This window comes from Phalacrocorax carbo, chromosome 1 (assembly GCF_963921805.1).
Source record: "Phalacrocorax carbo chromosome 1, bPhaCar2.1, whole genome shotgun sequence".
Taxonomy (NCBI): Eukaryota; Metazoa; Chordata; class Aves; order Suliformes; family Phalacrocoracidae; genus Phalacrocorax; species Phalacrocorax carbo.
The window spans coordinates 137,587,250-137,612,023 of NC_087513.1; the positions used below are offsets into that span (position 1 = coordinate 137,587,250).

Sequence of the window (24,774 nt, forward strand, 5' to 3'; positions counted from 1 at the left end):
AAAACAGTAATCACTTCACTTACTATCAATTTATTATTTCAGTAGAAGTCACATGGAGAAGTCCTGCAGCCAATTAATAGAGAAGCATTCCTTTATACAATTTAAATAATTATTAAGTTAAACAAATTACAATTCACACCTAATTATAGACAGGAGCACATTAGGAAAGCGCAATGGAATAAAAAGAAATAAACAAAGGTTTGGAGTCTGTCTGATCCTGCTGCTTCTTAAAAGACACCACCTCTAGCTGGGGCACAAATTCAGCACTTATTCAGGAGGCAAGAACTCTATCTACTAAATCAACAACACAACTTCTTGCAATAGTCCAGGTTTCACTTGGAAATCTTGCCGAAATACCAGCCAAGCCCAGCCTTGATTATCCTGCAATGAGATCATAGCTTGAGGAGGTATGTCTGTAGGCCCTGGTAAAGCTGATACTAAAGAGGAATTTATTTAATAAAATGATACACCAATCTTTCTTAAAATGCATAAACTGTAATGTTTTCATATTTATTAAGGTAGTAAGGATAACATTGACTGCAGAACGACTTCAGAGTTCCTAAGGATATTGTTAGTACAGGAAGTGAAATGCCTTTCCATCCATCACCCACAATCAATGCTGTGACTGACAGGACAAGTTGTGCACCTCAGATAAGAGCCATTTTAAAGTAAAAGTAATCAAGATAATGCAGCTATGGGAAATTTTCACAAGATTCACACTTGAGTGTCTTGACTGGTCGTTTTCATTATTTCCAGCAAGATCTTCCTTTTCAGCATTTACTTTGTTTCTTTAAAAAGAGGAAAAAATAAAGTGAGGTTTGTGAGACTTCTAATTAAACTTGTCATTTCACCTTCTGCTGAAATACACGTTGCTATAAAAAGCAAGCCCTTTCTTTCAAGATGTCAAATTAGGCAAGAACAAGCTGCCTTTGGGCAATTTTTTTGGAATGTTATCATACACACATGCAGAGATCAGAAAACATGTACAGGTTTTTTTTTTTTAAAGGGACATTATAAAAATAACAGTAAGCCACACAACGACAACACTGAAAGACTTTTTTTCTTAAATGTTAGCAACGCCACTTGTACCTGGGTGGGGCAAGTTTTAGAAGACCAGCTATGTTTAAAGATTGAGCAAGCTATATCATGCACCATTTTTCTCTCTGCCTACTGCAGCAACAACAAAAAGGCCAAGGAAATTAAATAAATAAATAAGAAGGCTTGTGCCTGGCAGGTGAACTTGATATTCTACCTCCCTGGTTCAGGACTATTCGTCCAAGTCTTATTTCAGTTACAGAAAGAAACTCTATCATGAAACAAGGAAGCCTCCTCACCCCACGAGAACAGGGCCCACTGCCGGGCACCAACAGCGTGACTGCGGGCTGACCTCTCCCTGGGCAAAGCCCTTTCCCTCCCGACATTCCAGCGGCTGAGCACACGCTTATCCCCCTGCTGAAAGGGGACACTTTTTCTCCTCTTTCACATGCCTTCCCCTCCTTGATTATTGGTAGTTTGGTGGATCAAAGGACACTCTTGGTTTAATTGACTAGATTTCCAGCTAATAAATTCCCAAATAGTGTTTGCAGCTCTTCTTGCTCTAGACTCCCCCTATGAGATCTCTTACAAAAAATTTCCTTTCTGTCAGCAAGTGAAATTGCCACACAACCAGAGAAACTAACACCCAAGAGGCATGCTAAACAGAAAGTGCTGCAAAATGAAATTACACTTGCTAATTTTTCAATTACAGTATTTTCTGGTGCTATTTTTCAGCCAGTTATGGTAGTTGTCCCATACATGCTAAGGAAAGCAGGAGATATTTACACCACAGACTTCCCAACATTTACAAAAAGGTGCAAATGCCTTCAAAGGCTGACCTTGCTTTCAACATGGTGGTAAGCAAGGAGTCAGGTAGAATTTTAGAAATCCTCCTTAAGTAGCTGCTATCTGAGACTCCATTCACACCTTGTCACATTCCTCTCCTGTGGCACTTGGCATCATCGACCCTAACTTCCTCAGAGCTACCCTGGACTAGAGTGAGACAGGCAGAGCTCCACAGCCAGCTCGCACTTAAGCACAGTTTGAATCCACAAACTCAGGAGTTTTTCCACATACATAGGTATCCTGAAGGATTTGGTCCAGTGGGTTTTCTCGGATCCCCCACTGCCCAGCCAGCAGCCTACCCAAGAAAGGATGGCTGGCACACGCCACAGGGGGAGAAACGCAGGTGAAGCAGCATCCTCTCTTCCATGGCAGCCCGGTGATCCACACACACACTCAGGAAGTGGACAACTCAAGTTCAGGGCCCTCTTCAGCTGAGGAGAGACAATCTTTACACCTCCTGCTGCAAGGAGTGACTGTTTTAACCACCCGGTATTAAATTACTCCTCCCAATAGCTTTCCCACCACTAGAAGCAGTACAGAAAAAAACCAAAACCCAACACCAAGATGGGTGGGCCAAACCAAGAGGAAGATTTTGCAGCTAAAGAGTTGGAGTCCTGGGGACACCGGAGACATGATCTCCAGTCCCTGGTTTCAAAACTATACACTTGCATCCAACAACAGCAAATGAAAATATACCCTGAAATTTAAACCCAAGGATCCAGGTCATCTCTTCTTCCTAGGTCAGCACCGATGGACCCAGATTTCTCTTCCACACAGCAGCACAGTTTTGGGAAGTATCAATGCTGTGGTTCCAATTCATCATTCCTTTGCAACAAGACCCAGTTTACAAGGTTCCCATCCTCAGACGTTTCTCTGCACATACCAGAGCCACATCCTCATGCCACAAATACTTAAGCCTGTTACTCAATACCTAAGTAACATTATGAATAAGTATCACTGATCAGTCTTTAGATGTAGCACTTAGTAGCCGTTACCAGAAATGTGGAATTATTTGATTTGGCACTTGATAGCTAGTACATACATAGTAAGTAGCTCTTTTCTCCTTTCCTCAAAAGCTCCTAGGTCTGATATTCTGTAATTCACGGCACTGGGAAGAGAACAGACATGCAGTCATTCTTCAACATACACATCTGCTGACACTGACTGTTTTCCTTGAAAGACAGCAGTAGAGAAGAGACCTAGAAGATGGTTTCAAAAGTCCCAACTTGGCAAGTACACAATGCAGTTGTTTCAAGGGTAGGAGAAGGGAATCAACTGGACTACTCACAATGAAACCAACTGAAAAATAAGATTAGAAGAATTTCTGCTGTGGATAAAACAGGACTTGTTGACCTCTGACACTGTGAACTTTTAAAATGGGAACAGGCAGGATCCACAGGACCTGTAGACAAAGCAGATATATACTTTCCTACAGATCTTTTGCAAAATGTGCTCTGCTAACACGGATTTTCTTTTCCTCACAACTACATATGGATCTATTTTAATGCGTTTTCACAGTGCAACAAGAAAGCTGCCTTAATAGCAAAACCCAACAATTACTGGGGATGGGGGTTCTTAAGTCAAAACGCACCCAGACAAAAGAACCTTTTCTAGAAAAGGTGGTGCATGTCTTACAAGGACACAGGGAAAAAGCAATGAGGGGAAAAAAAAAGGGGCAGCCAGAAAGTGCATATACACACCCAGGAGCCTCCCCCTCCCCGCGCCTGGGGAGCAGGGATTTGGTCACTATCCACCAGACCTTTTGTTTAAAGAAGGAGGGAGATACAAAAGGTTAGCCTCATTATTTTGAGTTTGCAAATGCAGCAGCACCGGACGAAACCCAGCCCGAAAGCCGGGGGTGTTTCAGCCTCCGCACCCACCCGGGCCGGCAGCCGGGGGCAGGCCGGGAGGGAAGGGCCCGGCGCAGGGTCCCGGGCAGCGCTGGCCGCAGCGGGGAATCCCCGGCCCGTCACCGCCGACCGCGCCGGGTCTCGAACGGGGGGCAGCAAGAGCCAAAGGCCGCGGGTCGGGTCCGCCAGGCTGACGGCGCCCAACAACCTGTTGCTCCCGGAGCCGCTCGGATGCGCCCGCTGCCCCAGCACCCACAGCCACCCGCCCGCCGCAGGGCCCTCACACCGCCGCCCTCGGGGAGCCGGACCGCCCGCCGCCACCTGCGCCGGGGCCGCCGCCAGCGCCGCCGTGCGCCCCGGGGCTGCGGCCGGGCCGGGCCCGCCGCCACCGCAGGGCTGTCACCGCCGCGGGGGCGCCAAGATGGAGCCGGCGGGACCCACCGCCCCAGTCCCCACCCCCGGCGCCTCTCACCTTGGTGATGATGAGGGGCTCCCCGTGCTCTCGACCGCCCTTTAGGGTGAAGCCCCAGGGGGCCCCGCCGGTCAGCAGCACCTCCACCAGCTTGTAGCCCTCGGCTGCCCGCTGCTCCACCATCACCACCACCGGCCCCGGTTCCACCAGCACGCCGCCGAGCCGCGGGTCGCCGCCGGCCAGCCGCTCCCGCCCGCTCCGCAACCCCACGTCCTCCATGAAGCGCCCCCGACCCGCGCCGCCAGCGGCGCTCCGTCGCGGCCGGGGTTCGCCTGCCTCTGCCGGCCGCTCCCCGCTGCGCGCCAGCCGGCGGCAGCCCGCCGACCCACCTACCCGCCCCGCAGCGCCCTCCGGCCCGGCCCCATCGGCGGGGAGAGAGCTGCTCCCGCCCCCCTGCCGCCTCCTCCTCCTCCTCCTCCTCCTCAGCCCGCGGTATTGTCTCACGCCGAGGCCCGAAGCCGGCAGGGGGGCGGCTCCAACTTGCGGCAACTTGGCGGCAGGGCAGACGCCGCCGAGCAACGCGGGACGCCGGGAGGAGCGCGGCGGGGCAGGGCGCCTCTCGCCCCCAAAAGAGGTCGAAACCCGCTTTGTACTGCGGGCTTCTCCCGCGGGGGAGCCTCTTGCCCCTCCCCAAAAGCGGGCTACCCCCCGGGGCGAGGAGGAGAAGGAGGAGAGAGGAGGGGAGCGGAGTGGAGCCCTGGGCCGGCCGCCAGACAAAGGCGGCGGCGAGAGGGTCGGTAAGCGTCAAGTCACCCTGGGGCCGTGCCGGCCACACGCAGGGGCGGCCGCGCCTCTCCTTCCACCCCGACCCCGAACAAAAGCGGCCAGCAGGTGGGGGCGACCGCACCACTCCGGCCCCGCAGCGGCGGACGGGGAGGTGGGGGGAGTAAGAGGACAGCCGGCGGCTGCGGCCTGCCCCCGGCCGGGGACGCCCCGCCCTCGCGGTGCCAGGCGGCCGGCGAAGCGAGGACGAGGGGAACGGAGAGGACGGGAGAGGAGGGGCGGCTCTTTCCCCCTGGCCGAGGGGCGACGGGGCGGGAGGAGGCCGGGCAACATGGAGGGCGAGCCAGGGGGCAGCGGCGGCGGGAGCCAGGGGAGGCACTCGCTACGGGCCGCTCCCCACCTGTGGGGCGGGAGGGGCCGCCGCGCCGGCCGTCCCCGCCTCGCCCGCCGCGCTCTGCCTCCATGACCCTCTAACAGCAGCCGGGGGCGAGGCGGAGCCGGGCCGCGCTGAGGTGAGGCGAGGCGAGGCGAGGCCCCGGCCCCCAGAGGGCTCCTCCCGCCGGCCCCGGCGTCAGAAACCCGGTCGGGCCGGGCTTGGCGGCGGGACGGAGCAATGCTAAAGTCAGGTGAAACCTACAGCGGAAAAAAAAAAGGAAAACGGTTCGGCAGCACGGGCGGTCCCAGACACGGGCTTGTCAAAAAAGTTTGGCGGAGGACCGCGAGATGGGACTTGAAACACTGATCTTCAGATAAATCTTATTTTATAGATGGGAAATAAATGCAGGTTTTCGGTTATCCCAAATGTGTCCTAGTGCAGGATATCAGGTTTTGCCTGATATCTTCACTGAGTAACTGGTGGGGCTGGGGGTGAAATGCTTATTTCTTCCTGGGCATTATTCTCTCAGCTTAATTGTATCACTTTATAGCAAGTTTCAGTGGCTTAAATCAGGACCAGGTTTGGCCTGGAGTACCTGAGTACCAGCACGCAATCGTCCTTTGCTTTTCACTACCAAGCAGGTGAAGTACTGCTTGATTGAAGACACAGGAAAATCTGTTTTGGAAAGACTAGTGAACCTCGGGGCAGTTCCACGTGTGACAAATAGCCTCAGGGAGGTGCCTGGTTATATGCAGTGGGATTTCAAGGTTTTGTATGTATGTGACAGTTCACCTATTTTGCCTCTGAAAGTGGCCATTATGCTTATGTAGTCTGATCCTTTAATTCCTGGTTCAGCTGATTTATTCCTCAGAAAACTCTCCTGCCTTGATCTAAAGGCAGAAGTTTGTTTCTATAATACCTTCAGCATTACCTACCCTACGTTTCTCTAACACCCAAAGAAAACTTGGGTTTCAGGATTGAGAGCATCTGAGGTCATCAATCCCAGTAGCAGATTGAGGGACATACAGAAATAGGAGAAAAACATTTTATGAGGATGATTGTTGTTGTTCCCTTATGATTAAGGGACAGAAGGAACCGGGGGGGGACGACCCAAACAGCACCACCTTACACATAGACTCATAGAATCATTTAGGTTGGAAAAGACCTTTATGACCATAGAGTCCAACTGTTAACCTATCACTGCCAAGTCCACCACTAAACCATGTCCCTAAGCACCACATCAACACGTCTTTTAAATACCTCCAGGGATGGTGACTCAACCACTTCCCTGGGCAGCCTGGTCCAATGCTTGACAAGCTTTTCAGTGAAGAAGTTTTTCCTAACGTCCAATCTAAACCTCCCTTGGCACAACTTGAGGCCATTTCCTCTTGTCCTATCACTTGTTACTAGGAAGAAGAGACCAGCCCCCACCTCTCTACAACCTCCTTTCAGGTAGTTGTAAAGAGCGATAAGGTCTCCCTGGATCCTCCTTTTCTCCACACTAAACAACCCCAGTTCCCTCAGCCATGCCTTGTAAGACCTGTTCTCCAGACCCTTCACCAGCTTCGTTGCCCTTCTCTGGACACACTCCAGCAACTCGATGTCTTTCCTGTAGTGAGGGGCCCAAAACTGAACACAGTACTCGAGGTGCGGCCTCACCAGTGCCGAGTACAGGGGCACAATCACCTCCCTGCTCCTGCTGGCCGCACTATTCCTGATACAAGCCAGGAGGCTGTTGGCCTTCTTGGCCACCTGGGCACACTGCCGGCTCATGTTCAGCCAGCTGTCAACCAACACCCCCAGGTCCTTTTCCTCCAGGCAGCTCTCCAGCCCCTCCTCCCCAAGCCTGTAGCGTTGCATGGGGATGTTGTGATGCAAGCACAGGATGCAGCATTTGGCCTTGTTGAACCTCACACTATTGGCCTCAGCCCACCGATCCAGCCTGTCCAGGTCCCTCTGTAGGGCCTTCCTGCCCTCCAGCAGATCAACACTCCCACCCAGCTGGGTGTCATCTGCAAACTTAGTGAGGGTGCACTCAACCCCCTCATCCAGATCATCAATGAAGATATTAAATAGAACCGGCCCCAACACTGAGCCCTGGGGAACACCACTTGTGACCAGCCGCCAACTGGATTTGACTCCATTCACCACCACTCTTTGGATCCAGCCAGTTTTTTACCCATCAAAGCAGACGCCCATCCAAGCCACGAGCAGCCAGCTTCTCTAGGAGAATGCTGTGGGAAACGATGTTAAAGGCTTTACTAAGAGGATCCTGCTAAATCCAAACCTTATACCAAAGCTATGTATTACATCATGTTTTGTAAGGTTTCAAATGACTTGCAGATCCTTAGTCAGATTTCTTCTTTACTTCTTTTCTTCCATATAGACAAGTGCTAATTGTAAGACAAATAATAATAATTTTAAAAAAAAGCCCAGGTAAAAGGAAATAAAAATCGTTTTCTCCATGTCCTGTCTCCAGCTGTTCTTGGAATCTAAGACAAAGTGTTCAGTTATGTTTGTGTAACACATATCAGGTTGTCTATGCAGCAGTGTATACTCGATAATCTATAGCTGCAAGTTTTAAAGAGCTGCAGTATGCATTTTTGTTATTTGTAAGCATGATAATAGAAGAAAGATCCTGAATAACAATTTGAACTTTAGCATGCACACCAAAATGAAACGGAAGTAAAATAGCTTGCATGAGAAGAGCAAATTGTGCTTCCAAAAATGTCTTCTTGGCTTGTATCCCCTCTTTTTCAACTGCCAAACATTCACTCTTCTTCATCTTGAACTTTTTGTTGTTCGTAAGAAATTGAACATTTACATTACTGTTCTGGCTTTTTGATTTGGTCTTATAAACCCAGTATTGAAGAGTGCAAAGAAATCTGAGCACAGATTTTAAAACTGGAATATCTAGATCCAGGAATTGGCATCTACATTAAGGAAACCAAGTGAAAACTATCAAACTCTGCTACTGTAATTACATCCATGGAAGATGTGGGCATGTAGCTCTCAGGAAAGCAGGTGCTTAAAGAAAATATCTGAAAGTTTTCACGCTCCTGATTAAGAAAGACCTCAGTAAAGAACAATTTTCTAGCTAATGCTTGCTTAGAGCCCAATGGTCTGACAGAGTCATCAAGCAGATCCTCAACCTGTGGCTGACAGTTCAGAAATCAGACTTCTTTATTTTGAATGGCACCTTTATTTGCCTTTTCTCCTTTAATGTTACCAATGGAAAACTGAGAGACCACTGTGTAAAGTTCCTCATACATTTAAGTTTGGCAAGCCAAAGAAAGACAGGAATTCTCTTTCATCATATTGGTCAAATTTCTCTTCACATCTTTTATATCCTCCCTCTCTGTGGGATTTGAAGCTTATTCAGAACGCAGCTGGAGACTTGTATTCGTGTTCTTCTTAAAATATTGTGATAATTTTATTACTTGAATTTCTGCAGCTTCTGCCATCCCTCATAAGGTTTTGGATAGTCATAAAGAGCAAAGGATTTAGTAAATATATTCTAAAATATTACTTTTCATTTGTGTGACAAGAAAACCAATGATAACTCCATTTTTCTAAGAAAACTTCAGTGACAAAACCCTCAGTTTTCTTCTGTACATCTTGTTTCACTTGTCAAATGTTCTCTGAGTGTACAAAAGTTAGCAATACAAGGTAGAAATGCAAGGGAAGATACATCAGAGAGCCATAAATGTATGAAAGGAAGTAACAGACATTTTCACACTCGGGACAGAGAATGATGCAGCTATTACCAATGTGGTATAAGAGGTACTCCTTTCTGTAAAGATGTGTGCCGTTAATATTACCAAAGATACTTTACAGTGATACACAAAAGTTACCCAAACACCTCCTTGTGCCACACAAAATGGGTCCTCAACCTTTATTATGGGATTGTTCCCACAAATTCAGTTCGTGAGTCCCTGCCCTGTAACAAGAAGAGCTTTCTGTAGTAAACGGGGCTCCTTCTGCTGTACTCTGTCTTCCTACCTTGATACTTGAAGCTTAATTAATAATTTCAAGTGAAATTTTGTTCTACAGAATTTACTTGGCCTTCATTCTTTCTGTTGCACAGATTGCACACCTGTTCCCTACTTAGTCATTGAGATCACCAAAACTGTGGATAAACTCCTCTGTGGCAGGATTTTGTTTAACAGCATCAAGCACAGTATGCTATCAAGGCACAGCCTGTTTGACCCTTTGTGGCTATACACCACATATCTTTTCCTTAAGACACCCTGCATTGAATTGCACAGGGTACCTGCAGGATGACTCTAGAAAAGGGTGTTTTACTCTCAGTCTTGAGAGCATTCATTGTGCTGGACCTTGTGATGCCAGCAGGGCTTTATTTTTCCCCAGAAGCTGAGAAATTGGAAAGATGTAGAGGCTTCTGACTCATAGTCACAGGGTAAAGAACTGAGGTGAGTTAAGTCTTTACAACCTCCCACTGTTTTCTACCGCTTCTTTCCTGGAGGTAACCACCAAACATCACAGTTCAGTGAAGAGACAAAGTGCCTCTACCTCAGCCATTTGAAATAAAAAAATTATGCCCTGGGGTGTGTAGAGTTCATCAACAATTTAAGTTAAGATGCTGGGCTGTGAAACAGCAGCTGATCCATGGCACATGTTCTGCTCTATCAGCTCAGTTACAGGGGTTGCAACCTCCAGCAAAGAGGCAGAGCTGATTCGTACACGTCCTCAGTGCCGTTTGCCAAAATAACTGAGCTATTTGATAATTGTACCAGTGCAGCTTCTTCTACATAAGCAGCTGCCACAGTTGCTGAAGAAATATCATTTTAGTCACCAGTGGTGGAAGAAATGTTGATAGATAGAAATGTATGTATAGGGCGATCACTACAGTGAAGATGAAAAGATTCAAAAAACCCTTCTCTGAAGGCTAGATTTTTGTGAGAATACTGTGAACCAGTGAGAATACTGCCAGAACTCAGGGGGAAATGGATTACAAGATAGAAGTTATGGATTGCATATCTTATTCCCAGAGAGCAATCTACAGAGCTCAATTCCACTGGCACAGCAATCTGTAATATTACTGTTGAAATCTACAGGGCATGCATGCACGTATTATATGTGGAACAAAAGTCGATCCTATATAGTGTTTATGGTATATTTAGCAAAGCATACAGTGAATCATAGAATCGCAGAATGGTTTAGATTGGAAGGAACCTTTGAGGATCATCTAGTCTAACGCCCGTGCAGGCACATCTTTCTCTAGGTTACGTTGCTCAAAGCCCCATCCAACTTGACCTTGAACACTTCCAATGATGGGGCATCCAGAACTTCTCTGGGCAACCTGTTCCAGTGTCTCCATCCTTATAACAAGGAATTTCATCCTTATGCCCAATCTATATCTACCTTCTTTCAGTTTAAAACTATTGCCCCTTGTCCAGTCACTACAGGTACAGGCCTTGGTAAAAAAAATCTTTCTCTGTCTTTCTTACAAGCCCCCTTTAAGTACTGAAAGGCCACAGTAAGGTCCCCCTGGAGCCTTCTTTTCTCCAGGCTGAACAACCCCAACTCTCTCAGCCTTTCTTCATAGGAGAGGTGTTCCAGCCCTCTGATCATTTTCATGGCCCTCTTCTGGACCCACTCTAACAGGTCCATGTCTTTCTTTTACTGGGAACCCCTGGACTGGACACAGCACTCCAGGTGGAGTCTCATGAATGCTGAGTAGAAGGGAAGAATCACCTCCCTTGACCTGCTGGCCACATTTCCTTTGATGCAGCCCAGGATACGGCTGGCTTTCTGGGCTACAGGTGCACATAGCCAGCTCATGTCCAATTTTTCATCTACCACTATGCCCAAGTCCTTCTTCTCAGGGCTGCTCTGAAGCCGTTCATCCCCCAGTCTGTATTGATACCAGAGGTTGCCCCAACCCAGGTGTAGAACCTTGCCCTTGGCCATGTTGAACTTCATGAGGTTCATGTGGGTCCACTCCTCAAGCCTGTCAAGGTCCCTCTCGATGGCATCCCTTCCCTCTAGTGAATCAGCTGCACCACTCATCTTGGTGTTGTCTGCAAAGTTGTTGAGTGTGCACTCAATCCCACCATCTGTGTCACTGATGAAGATATCAAATAGTTTTGGTCCCAGTGTGGACCATTGAGGGACACCACTTGTTACTGGTTTCCACATGGACATTGAGCCATTGACTGTAAGTCTTGGGATGTGGCCATACAGCCAATTTCTTATCCATCTAACAGTCCATCCATCAAACCCATATCTCCAACTTCAAGGCAAGAATGTTGGTCGGGACTATATCAAAGGCCTTACAGAACTCCAGGTAGATGATATCCATAGGTCTTCCCTTGTCTACTGATGCAGTCGCTCCATTATGGAAGGCCACCAGGTTAGTCAGGCAGGATTTGCCATTGGTGAAGCCATGTTGGCTGTCCCTAATCACCTCCCTGTCTTCTATATGTTTTGATGTATCTTCCAGGAGGTTCTGTTCCATGATCTTGCTGGGCATGGAGGTGAGGCTGACTGGTCAGTAGTTCCCAGGGTTCTCCTTTTTACCCCATTTAAAAATGGGTGCAATGTTTCCCTTTTTCCAGTTGCTGGGGGCTTTGCCTGACTGCCATGACTTTTCAAATATGATTGAGATTGGCTTGGCAGCTACATCAGCCAACTCCCTCAGGACCCTGGGATGCTTCTCGTCAAGTCCCATGGACTTACATATGTTCAGGTTCCTCGGGGTGTCTTGAACCTGATCTTCTCCTATGATGTGAGAGACTTCATTCCCTTAGTCCCTGCTTTGAGGTTCAGGGGCTTGAAAGATGTGGGAAGAGAGATTACTATTGAAAACTGAGGCAAAAAAAATTGTTGAGTACCCCAGCCTTCTCCACGTCAGTTGTTACCAGTTTTCCTGTCTCATTTATCAGGGAGGTAAGTTTTCTTTAATCTTCCTTTTCTGGCCAACATACCTGTAGAAACCCTTCTTATTCTTTGCATCGCTTGCCAAATTCAGCTCCAACTGTGCGTTAGCTTTCCTCATCCCATCCTTACACATCCGGGGAGTGTCCCTATATTCTTCCCAGGATACTCATCCCTGGTTCCACTACCTGTGTGTTTTCTTGTTACACTTTAGTTTGACCAGAAGGTTCTTGCTGAGCCACACCAGTCTCCTGCCTTCTTTGCCTGATTTCTTAGACACGGGAATCAAGAGCTTTTACACTATAAGAAAAATGTCCTCAGAGAGCTGCCAGCTCTGCTCAGCTCCTTTGTCCCTGAAGGCAGTTTACCAGGGGCTCCCATCCACTAATTACTTAACTGAAAGTTTGCTCTCCTAAAATTCAGCATCCTGGTTTTACTCTTCACCTGGCCCATATCCATCAAGATAGTGAATTCCACCAGGGCATGATCACTGCAGCCCAGGCTGCCACCAGTCTTGGCATCTCTAATTAGTTCATCTATGGTGGTGAGCAACAGGTCCAGTGATGCTTCTCCTCTGGTTGGGCTGTCTATCAGCCAGATTAAGAAATTATCCTTGATGTCCTTTGAGAGTCTCCTGCACCACTTACAGCTTGCTGGGCTGCTTTTCTACCAGATGTCAGGGTGTTTGAAGTCACCCAGCAGATTCAGAGCCTGTGAATATGATGCTTCCTGTAGTTGAAGTAAGAACACTTCATCAACAGGGTCCCCTTGATCAGGCAGGTTAATACCAACCGTGAGGTTTGCTTTGTTGGCTAGGCCCCTAATTTTTACCCGTAAACTCTCAACCTGTTCATCACTATTTTTCAATTCCATTTTTTTACATAGAGGGCAAAGTCCCCCCACAGACAATCCTCCTTCCTTGCCTGTCCCTTCTGAACAGTGTACAGCCATCAGGTGCAAATCGTCCCACCACATTTCTGCAATAGCTATTAGATCATAGCTTTCTAGCTGTGCAGTGGCTTCTAGCTTCTTCCTGTTCTAGTGTCTTTGAAAATAACCTTCACAAAGACCAAAACAACTGAAATAGTGATAAGAAGTTCCTGTAGACGAAGTGGATGGATTTTTTTGATAAAGCAATTCAAGGTTTGGCAAGCTGCTGACAGTTTATGTGGAGTCTGAGAGTCCTGAGAACCTGGAGAAACAGGTTGGGTAGCAGCCCAAGAGACAGACATCCTGGCATAGCTGGGAACCAGGAGGCTTTACTTTGGAAACCTGCCATGTTTCTTCTGATGGATTCAGCATAATCATGCTCTGCTGCAGAACACTTTGATTTCAACAAATTATCCATTTTCCCAGAATGAAAAATACCATGTTGAAAAACTCCAGCAGGACATCTCCTGTGTGATTTAGGCACTTTAAAAACCTTTCCCAAGTGTGTCTTGTTTCTCCTGTATTGCAAATAAGGCTTCATCAGCACATAATTAGTCCTGGAGAAACCCTTAGAAGTTCTCAACCTTTCAGATAGATACTCAAATATACATTGACTTCTTCAGTTCTTTAGGACCAAAAAAAAATGCATCTGTGTTCTTTATTTAGGGATTTTTATGAAGCTGAAATTTTGGAAAGAATAGCATTTCATATGATGCTCTGGTACTTCTATTCCTGTAAAGTTTTTGACTCAAGCTTTCTTCAATTCTTATGTATTCTCACAACATCACATATGCTTTGTGAGCAATTTTCTGAGAATGGGAGCACTCACTGTTCAACAAACTGTGGCTGTGAGTGACCAAAAGCAAAAAGCCCATGATTTGATGATAATAATAATATTCTTGGCTCAGATCTCGAAACCTATTAGACCTGTAGACAGAGAAGAAGGAGGTGAGTCCAACACAGACTCCTGCAATCCATAGTCCACTTCAGGATTTAAAATTTTCATTATTTTCATGATAGCAAGATTGAAAGTCAAAGAAAAGGGCAATAGTAACGCCTTATGTGGTTGCAGAGTCAGGATGTACAACCTAACAAGAGAAGGTGAACAGGTAACCCGTTTTCCCTGAGGATGGGGTTTTCAGCTGGCAGATGCAGGCACAAGTTAATTCATGCCTTGGGCCATAGTCCCTCTGGTAGCTGTATACCTCTTCATTTCCCAGTTCCTGCATTACGGCCCTTTGTCAAATCATGTTACAACTTCTCAGACTACCACTTTACAAAGAAACTGAAAGGCAGAGGGAGAGCACACAGGTTGAAGCACTGGTACAGTTCATACTGCTTCATTGTCAGCAGGCTGACTGGGCAGTGTTTGGGCATGGTTTGCGGGGTACTGTGGGCCAGTGACTGCTACTATGAGGCAGAATGGATGAAGCCACCCTTTTTTCGTTGTGGAAGAGAGTTCAGCAGTATATGCATATATATACACACACACACATACTATATAGCTATATTTTGTCATGTGTATGTGTGTTGCAGTTTCATGAACCTGGGTTTTTTTTTCTTCATGAAGTTCATAATTTCAGTGAAGCATCATTTGTAAGTTTTTTTTTCTTGCTGCAGCATTTCTGATTGTGGTACATTAGGAGTGTTTTTCCTTGTCCATCTTCCTCAGTAACACATGTTACATGATAACATTCTCTGTACAAACTGTGCTGTGCCACTTGCCCTTATGTGCCAAAAACCAGGCAGTGGTCCATTTTAATTACTCGAGGGACATAGCCTCAGAGGCTAACAAGCAGTCTTTAATGCATTTAAACTCTGATATCACAGCATGTTTTAACTAAATTCTGTATTTGATTAAGATGATCACTGGAGCAGGGATGATCAGGGAAAATGACAAAGGGAGGGTTTCAGGTCCTCCTTTTGCAGAGAATGCTGTGAAGGCTTTTAAAAGGGTAGATAAATAGCAAGAGGCCAAAGTATGCATGAGAGCTGACAAAAGCCTTGTAATCTGATATTTTTCACTTGGACTTTGTCTTCATTTTCTAGCTAACCCCAAACAGACCTTCCTTTTTCTGCCTATCAGCAATGTGTAAATAAATCTCTCCATGCATTCTATAAATAGACACGATTCCTTCTTCACTAATGACCTTTCTGCTCTCAGCTTGGTTACACAGAACATGAACTGTGTCCAGGTGGAGGTCCAGATCTTGTGAGAGTCCATCTAAGCCCTAAAGCATCATGTATGCACAAGAGGCTGTGGTCCAGCAGTGCCAGACCTAGGATATTGCATGAATTTGGTGATATTACGGTTGATCTAAGGCTGGTTTGATCATGCCCAGGAGCCCATGGGTGCCAGAAGTTCTTTCTGTGCATGCCACCTCCCCGTAGACTGCTGTGCCCCTTTATACTGAAGGCATAGATGTGGTCTCCTCTCTCTGGACACTAAGGCAGAACAATTAGCAGTTGATGGGAAGTTTGAGCAAATCCTACCAAGTCGTACAAATAAGGAAAAGTGCCAACATTCAGGTCAGCTTTTCCTGATTTGTGTCAGACTTGGAAAGGATAAGGCTGCTGCGGGAGGTATGGCTTTGCTAGCATGAGTTTTCTCTACAGCGCAGAGTGTACTCATGTCAGTGGGGCGTTGTTCGTAACATCCTGAGGAAACGGCTTCAGGGTGGGGGGTGGTTTTATTGCCCATCTTCTGTGATAACACAGATCCTATTACAACCCCAAAAGTCAATATCTTCTGAAAGTCTGAATTATGTAGTATTAAAGGTACACAAAGGATTTCTTTCAGAACACTGCATTTTCTGAAGCAGTTTTAGGGCCAACCAATTTCTTGGAGTCATGCTCCCAGGAAGCTGACTAACAGAAGTAGCCGAGGTAGCCAAGCTATAAGCATACAGTGCAGCCGTATTGCTTGCCTGAAGAGTATACCTGTAAACTAATTTGGATGCTGAGGGGTTAGTCTCATTACTTTGTCCACCCTGGACTGTGAAGTCAACCTCTGGCAATGAAGTAATGATCTTCAGCTTTGAAGAAGAGAAAAGTCAAAAGAGTGAATCTTAAGTGCTTCCTGCACTATAATGTTTCTGCTGTTATTACTGAGCTTCCTCTTGGTTCCCTGACCCAGCTAAGGCATGCTTTTGGGCTTTCTGCTCATTTTGGAAACTACCAGACAACAATAGGTGGAGCAGGAGGTTGCAACTCATGGTATTTCAAAGGGGAGCATTGGCTGGTCCCTGTGGTGGCCACACATTTTGTCAGAATTCCCTTCAATACTTGGTTACAGCATTCAACAAGACCATCTAACTGCCATGGTACACTGACATTTTTAGCAATTTAATTAACAGAGGCTTGGAGACTTCTTGTATTGTAAGAGCTTTGAAATTAGTGCTGTAACATAATTTGATTTGGTTATGTAAACTGGCCTGAGAATAGAGGTTTTATGAAAGAATTTTGTAGTGCTAATGGGCTTTGAAAATATAACTCCACGGTGGTGGCAGATATAATCTAAGAAGGTCCCACAGTCTAACAATCATAACAAGGATATAAGAGTATCCCACCTAATTTCTCATGAGGGAACCAACTGATTTAATCTCTAAAAGAGAATGCAGAGGTAGTAGGGCCTAGGATACCTTCTGAAGAAGACATGGGTACCCTCTGCACACTTAAGGACATTAAGATCCAATTTTCAATATCATTGTGTGTGTAAAGGATAATACTCTTTCTTTTCAGTCTTTTTCATCAGTCAGTTCCTATGCAAACTGAGTCTCATGGAGTCTGTGTAGGTGTGGGACAAGATCCCTCTATTACATGTGTGCTGAAAGGGAGGTATCTTTTAGTTCTGTGAACTAACGTAACAGTGACAATGATTAATGGTGGAATTCGTCCAGAAATGTGGCCATAAAATCTGCTTAGTGCAGGTTCAGAGGTGTCATATTCTCAGCATTGGCAGGTATTTTGGTCTTCTAATCCCTGAGCAAAAATCGTTTTCTCCAGTTTATGGGTGAATTTTTCTAATCAGTTATTTTGTACTTCATTCATATAAAGCTTGTTTACTAATTTAAATGCACAGCAGGCACAGTTTCAGTAACTAATTTTTGTATAGTTCTTCAAAAAAGTCAGGTAGGATAATATTTCCCTGGAGAAAGTATACAAGTCAATAAAATATGTGTAACATGGTTGCATCTGCCAAATACATGCAATTACTGAGCTGTTCAAATGCACACTTATTTTATGTATTTACATTTTCATTCTTAAAGGGAACAAAAGAACTCAAACGTTATTTTTATGCAAAGTAGATACATTCATTCTCATCCTTTTAAGTTAATGTTTGCCATCCTTAAATGTAAATTAATAATTTACAACTGTATAATTATATTCAAATCACTGAGGGAAGGGAAGTGATACCTCTGTTTTTCTTCCAGTTCTTTTTAATGGAGTCTGTAGCTGTTATAATCATGACAGTTGTTACGTTTTGAATAACACTATTGTTCCAATATTGCTGCCTAAATTTACAGAAAACTTGAAATAAAAATAATGGGGTGTGAATTTCCCCATTCATTTCAGTTATGCATTAAATGAAATGCCAGTTTTAAATTAGCTTTATAGTACTGATAATTATGGTAAAGACATATCTTACAGTTTTTTCCAGAGTAAATCTAATTGCAGGAGGTCTGTGTGAATAAAATGAAGATTGTGCTAAGCATATAGAAGATTTGTATGTTAAGGTCTTTAAGAACGTACTGCGTGATCTGCTGGGGAGATCGTAAGTGGTTCTATTGCGTCCATCTAGCTTGAAGACAGAGCCAGCTTTCATCAGTTTGGGAAATGCTCTGTCAGGTAATGTGTAAAAGACTATGAAATCATGAACCACCGACAAATACAGTTTCTACATTTGTGAGGTAGCTAAGATATTCATTAGGAACTGTAAATTCAGGCAGTGAAGCATTGAACTGTACATATAAACAAAATAAATTCTCCCCTATCTCTATATCCATAAATTTCCTTCTCCTTTGTCAACCAGTGCTGTAGCCCCAGATTTAATCAAAACAGTGATGAAAGTATCTGTAACTGCACACTCAAGCATAAGCTACAGCACACTCCTTAACAGCAGAAATGCACGCCTATCATATTTTTGTAAACCTGTTGCTTTCCCTTAGAAGCAGTCTTTCATCTTAACGATGAACATGGACTGGACTGAAACATTATGTCCTGGGTCCGAGGAGAGTGTGAGTAGGCATTTCTAAAAGCTGTGAGTATGGAGTACCTGCCCGTTCCTTGCAAGGAGCACAGTGTTTTCCTATTCTTGAGCACACCACTGCCAAAGTGCAAAACCAGGACTGGAATTTTCAGTGTTGTGCAATGCAACACTGGGAGTTTGATTGATTGGTATTTGCAATGCCAAGGGTTAGGTTTTTTTTTTTTAATGTTTCTTGTTTGTGTGCTAATGTTGTCTCCAAGCTACACCATTTGCTTAATTGAGATCCTGCCTTGGTGCTGAAATGAGAGACATACTGTATTTGTGGGTCTGTTTCGTACCACTGGTGGCAGTTGGAACTCTGTCAATAATTTCAGAGGGAAGGGAATTAGGATGTGTAGAATGATGTAAGTTTTATCAAATACTAAATAATGTTCCTTAACAAAGCAAAATAACTCTTCTTACTTTCTTTAATTACGTTTCTGTTTCCTTGCCTTTGTCCCCAGCTTTTATCTTCTTATTTTCATAATCATGAGAAGCCAAATTTATCTCAGGTATAAGCCTACCAAACCAGCTTTGAATTTCTTTGACTGTCCTGACTCTTTACACTTTGGGCCCAGCAACAAGGGCCAGAGACTAGCTAGATCTTACCGGTTGAGATATTGGGTGGCTCATTAGTTTGGCAGATCCATCTCCCACTCAGCCTCGGATGTCCACATGTAAAGACGCATCTACTTGTATCATGGCAGGTATCCATTCACTCATGAGTCACCTTATTTTCTTTTTGTATTAGGTATGCTATAGGTCATATTCTTTGCTTCCAATTAGAATCGCTTTCTCTCTCTGTAAGTAACTGGTTCACCAAATCCTGAGAGAGTAGGAGGGAAGAGACCCAGAAGATGAGGTTAAAAAGCAGCCCTCCACTCAGAGAAGTAAAGCAATAAAATTAGGGTGCAGAGCTGGCAAAACTGTGGAGAGAAGGATAAAAAAATATTACTCTCCAGACTACAATTGAGGAATGAAAGTAGTTTCAATGTAGCTGAATAAAAGGGAGGGGGAGGTTAAAATAATTACATGATAAATTCACATGGGCAAACTAGAGAATGACGGTTAGGATCAGTGAAAACAGATGATAAGCAGAAAAAACAAAACACACAAAACATTCCTATCTGTAAGCTAGAACAAATGATCAGGATAACAACTTGACATGCTTTTCAAATTTTTGAGGGAAGGAAAATGGCAAGAGGAATAGTGAGGGGAACAATTTTAGAAACTGATAGTGGAAATGAAAGCCTTCTATTCAACAGTTTCTCTTTCCAGCTAATAATCTAAAAGTTTTGCTATTCTAAGTATAAACCCGGCAACAGGCAATATACATTTACCTTCAGATGAGAGCGAACATAATTTATTTTAGTTTATCTATATTCACATTGTTTATGTGGTATATGACAGCTGTATTTTAAATAATAATCTGTCTCTGAGGAGTTGTAATTTTTGTTCTTTAGGAGCCAGGTAGACTGCAATGCAGTATCTTCACAGAGAGGTGGCAACTCTATGCACTGTTGCTTTAGCGGAGGTAGAATGATGTCTGAGGAGTCCCAACCTTGTACTGACAAGAGAGCCTTGTATTGACAGCAGAGCATAGGTATTCTCCTTTACCATAACAAGAGTTTATACTCCTGGAGCAAGGCATCCTGGTTCGCAACCTTGTTGTCCCCAGTACGTTTTTGTATACATGGTAGTAATAAAAGATAGGATTGTAACATCCAGGTCACTCATCCATGGAGCGGAAAAATCTCTTTATGCTGGAAAGCAGCAAAAACATCCAGGTAACATTCAGCTTCAAACTCAGCTGCCTGGATTTCAGAGCCTTTAATGATGTGTGCGCCTAAATTCCCATTATAGAGTTCAGACACCTTGCCGACATATGGACAGCTGTGTGCAGGCGCGGGAATCTGCAAGCTAACATCCTGCTCTTCGGGTGACATGGCCCAGGCAGAGCAGTGGGAAGTCCCCTGGGAGCAAGCTGTGTGGACGCACAACGTTCCTGGTATCTTGGGCTCCAGCTGCCACCCAAGCCCTGCCGTGGCCATCCTGCACCAGGAGGCTGCATGGCCCCCACCCGCGGTCAGCTGGCTCATAAGCTCGGTGTCTTGCATAATGAAGAACTCAGCAGGTACAATTTTACTTAGGACTGACAGCTCTTTTCTCCACCAAGAGCAAACATTCTGGCTGAAGCCTCTGTGTTTTATAACCCCTGCACACAAGACGTCCCACTGTCGTTCTTCAGGCCTTCAAAATTATAAGCTAGGCCACTGGAAAAAAATAAAAGGTTAGGCCATTTGTTCTTAAAAGGACTAATTATGAAATCCATGACTGTGTTATTTAACAACCAGTTAATTTCAAGTATGTTGGCAATGGTCCCTCCTGTATTTCCTGAACATGTTCCTACAAGCAAGTTTTCTGGAGGGGTGAAGGCTGATACACGGAGTTTGAAACTCATCTGGGAGGGGAGAGTTAATTTTTTAATTTATGATTATGAGTATTTGCCACTCTAATTGGACACCTGACTTAAAGTTGCTTATAAAGTAAAAACAAATTACAGGTTAAATTCAGGTTTTTATATTAAACCCCTACAAAATTAAAAAAAAAAAAAAATATTCGTGAAAAATAAAAAGTTCTGGAATTTTCCTTGTCAAGCTGATTCAACACAGACAGTACAGACTATAGAGAAGACTTTTTGTGCTTGTGGTTTAAATAGGATGAGGGTAATATTGTCTTCTTCAATGTAATCTCTTTCTACAGTGATAGGATATCATGTTTCTAATTTTAATTACAGGGATGGGTGGGTTGGATCACTAAAATTTCGATTTGGGTTAGGGTGTGGATTTATAGCCCTACTCCTCCCTGTTAAAGCTGGGACTGCCTGTGTCTGGACTCATCTTTTTAATTAATTTGCAGTAATTAAAGGGTGCTGTGTGGGTTGCGGCTAAAGGGAAACACAATTAAAATGTAATGTTTCTCCTTTGGTGTCTGCATCCTTATTTATTTTAAACCATCCTCAATGCTCTGGTAGTTTAAGTCTTCCTGTATCACATACTGTGCAAGCAGAAATATGTGAGTGAACTGATGCCAATGGCTCTGAGCAAGCATGGGGCATGTTTCAGATTACACTCTGTTTTCTTGTTCAGATCTGATCTCCTTGCTAGGAGAGGCTGAGAAAGGCAGCTCTAGGGGATTTACTTCTAGCAGCAGCAGCAGCACATGACCCATCAATCGCGTGATTCTCACCGCCAAGGACTAATGGGGAGGGTGAAGAAAAAGCAAACGCTGCTTTGGGGAAGCAACAGCATTTTCTTCTGCTCGTGCGGCCCCTCCACCAGCCAGGTGCTTCATGGCTTCTCCCAGGTTAGAAACCTACTGCTGCCCAAACCGGGATGCAGCCACACAGCTGGTGATGGACTTCCAGCCTGAAGTCTTCTGCGGAGTTTGCATTGGCAGCGCCTCCGTCAGTCTGGTACTGACCATCCTGCAGCTCCTGCCGAAGAAGGGACAGAGCCTGAGGAAGATGCCCAAAGCCTCCTCTTCTTCCACCATCCTTCTTCTTATCTCCATTTGTGACATCCTTGGTGGCTTAGGTAAGCGCCAGCTTGATGTCCCTCACCCTTGCTGTAGCAGGCTCTTGTTGCCCTGAGGTACCGTAACGAAATGAAGCTGGTGAGTGGACAACAGCGATTTCTGAGGGAAACGTGCTCTATGTATTCATAGGAAGATTCGGGCTAAGTGAGATCAGAAAATGATGGGCATTTGGGGGAGAAAGGTGTTGTTTAAGAGTTACATTTTAGAAGCAAAAACCCTTTGACAGATCTACATCAAAATCTCTGCTTTAAAATATATTAAAATCCAGAATAGTGGCTGGTTCTCAGACTATGGCATAAAAGCGGAGGTGAGAAAGCACATTTAAAACAAAAGCTGACATCAGATGCTTAGCCAATCCTTAGGACTACATTTGAAAAACTCTTCCTATATGTCTTTAAATCCTCTCAGACCAAGTTTGGCATCTTGTTCGTGTGCCAGCCACGTCTCTGGGTACATCACATCGACAGCAAATAAGTCTGAGTTGCAGCTGTACACAGATCATGCTGGACACAGGCTTTTGAAATGTGAGCAAAGCTCCCTTATCAAGGACAACCTGCTGCCCGGCCCCTGGCCGATAGGCTGGAGGAATAAAAGAACAGAGAATAAAACAAAGCTCATGGGTCAAAATGAAACTAATGTGTCTAAATCTGTCCTGTCAGTCTATGGCGTTTACTGCCAAATTAGGTATAAATCACCATGACACATGCTATGAAAATACAGGATGAGTTTGTTTCTCCAGTAACACTTTTTCCCTCACATTAGATAACAGAAGTAGTGCTGTTTTGTAAGTCTCTCTCGCTGCCTGGGAAGGGAGTGGGGTTTCAGGCCTTTTCCCTTTTCATACCTAGCTAGGTTCTCTCATGGTACATAATAAGTACCATTATTTAAAAAAAACTATAGAGGGGGAAATAAAGAAAGAGAGATATGGAAAAAATATCTGTGCATTCACCTGGAAAAGGTCATTTCAGTCAGATGAGGCCAGCAACAAAGTAATTTTTCTCCCTTTCTCTTTTACTAGCAACCTCAAACTATCCATGATTGTCTTTGAATTAGACTCACTTTGGTGGGTGGGAAACCCTTCCGTCTTGGTGGGAACCCTGGTGGTTTTGTTCTGCTATATGTTGGTGCTTTAATGACTATTTCAAGCAATCCCAGAAAAATCTCACTAACAAACTAAGTTCATTTTAAAAAGAAATCGGTATTGTTCTCACCCGATTCCAAAGCCCTGCTCTGTTCAGTCCTGTGAGGGCGAGGAAAAGAGCTGGTTGTAAAAATGAAGACAATAAAAAGTGGGAAATAACTTTTTTTCTGCGATGAGGGATTATAGAGAAATGAACATTAGCACATTAATATATGCAGGTAAAAATTGCGAATAGTTAGTTACTCTTTTATGTCAATCTGTTAAATGATACCCAATTTCTTTTAGGGAAGTGCACGATGGTATCTGTAAGTAAGTGATATTTTAATCCACATAACATTGCAAGTCCCAGCAGGTTCAGACTCTTGGGGCTACTTTCCCTGAGCGATTACACCAACATTTTAAATAGCGCAGTTGTTCCTGTATGCTCCTCTGCAGCCGTAGCCTTCCTGTGGGCACACAAAATCTGGGCTGCGATGTGAAATATGTGGCTGGGAAGAGACATGTGACTCAAATCACGCCAGCAGATTCAAAGCGTTAATACATTTTTTTTTCTTTAGGCATGATCTTCAGGTCAAGTGTATGGCTAGGCTTCCCAGGCTTCGTAGCTAACATTTCTGTGGTGAATGGGACTGACGTGTGGCCTTCTGCTTTCTGCGTGGGGAGTGCGGTAGGTACAGAGTTCGTCTCCCCTTCCTCCTGCTCCCCGCTGACAGTCACGCTGCGTGGGGAGTCTGAACGGCAAACTGCTGTGCCCAAAAGGAAATTTGGCTGTGAGTCAGAGCCTGGATATGATGGTTTCAGCTTCTGCCATGCCCCTGCAAGTGAATTCATGCCTTCCTGTGGAAGCTTGGATCAGGGTGCCAGATGCCGCACGGTGCGCGTGAGGACGCAGGGCAGCACGGGTCAGACTGGTCCCAAGCGTTTTGTAGTACTTGCTTGTCGCAGAATTGCTGGTGTAGTGGAGGGCACACCTGTACTGAAGTCAGGGATATGGAGCCATAAGGGTATAGACATTCCCGAATGGGCTGGGAAACCACTGGTTTGGTTTGTGCTGGCACAGCATCGCTGACGCCCTGGTGGCCCCATCACACCCGTAGCATGAGGGAATCTGCTCACTATCTCCAGCAGAAATTAAAGCCTGCATGGCTGCAGTGGGGACCGCTGAAACCAGCAACTTGGGTAGCTCAAATTAGCTTTTGTGGCGTGAGAGTGTGTGTTTTAGACACAGAGGGACTGCAGGATAAATATACCCAAAGACACAAAGCTGCTGGCAGGAGGTCTGTCCCTGCCATGTAGGATTACAGCTCAGATTGCTGGTCATACGGCCGTTCAATGACCGCATCTGGCCACGTCTAATTAAGTATCTTCTGGATTAAAACACAAGAATAAGAAAATGTAAATACATTCCAAAAGTGCAGATTAAAACTCAGTTTCAACTATTACAATCACAATATTGTCTGAGACATATAATTTGAGTTTACTGTACAAGAGAAAAGGCCATGTTTTTTACCAAAACACGGAGGATGACAAATACGACAGATCATTACCCAAATTCAATAGGAACGCAGGGTGCCAAATGAATTAATGCATGAGAAATAACAGTATTAGCTTTACAGTTAGAAGTTTACGGTATACAAGAGGATATGCTGCATGTAA

General features: G+C 45.0%; 2 protein-coding genes across 5 annotated transcripts in view; one reads left to right on the forward strand and one right to left on the reverse strand.

Annotated features, from left to right (window-relative positions):
• The window catches only part of SHROOM2 (shroom family member 2), a 123,994-nt gene extending 119,325 nt beyond the window's left edge, over positions 1-4,669 (reverse strand). For all 3 annotated transcript variants that reach the window (XM_064437138.1, XM_064437145.1, XM_064437129.1), the window contains exon 1: positions 4,204-4,669. In XM_064437138.1, coding sequence (XP_064293208.1) covers positions 4,204-4,422 — 219 coding nt within the window. In that variant the 5' untranslated portion in view covers positions 4,423-4,669. The remainder of the gene's footprint in view (positions 1-4,203) is intronic.
• Positions 4,670-4,685: 16 nt separating this feature from the next.
• GPR143 (G protein-coupled receptor 143) overlaps positions 4,686-24,774 on the forward strand; it is a 30,464-nt gene continuing 10,375 nt past the window's right edge. The window contains exons 1-3 of one of the 2 annotated variants that reach the window (XM_064437159.1): positions 4,686-4,940; positions 21,530-21,976; positions 23,676-23,785. In XM_064437159.1, the coding sequence (XP_064293229.1) occupies positions 21,733-21,976; positions 23,676-23,785 (354 nt within the window). In that variant the 5' untranslated portion in view covers positions 4,686-4,940; positions 21,530-21,732. The remainder of the gene's footprint in view (positions 4,941-21,529; positions 21,977-23,675; positions 23,786-24,774) is intronic. The other variant, XM_064437169.1, reaches the window with a different exon arrangement.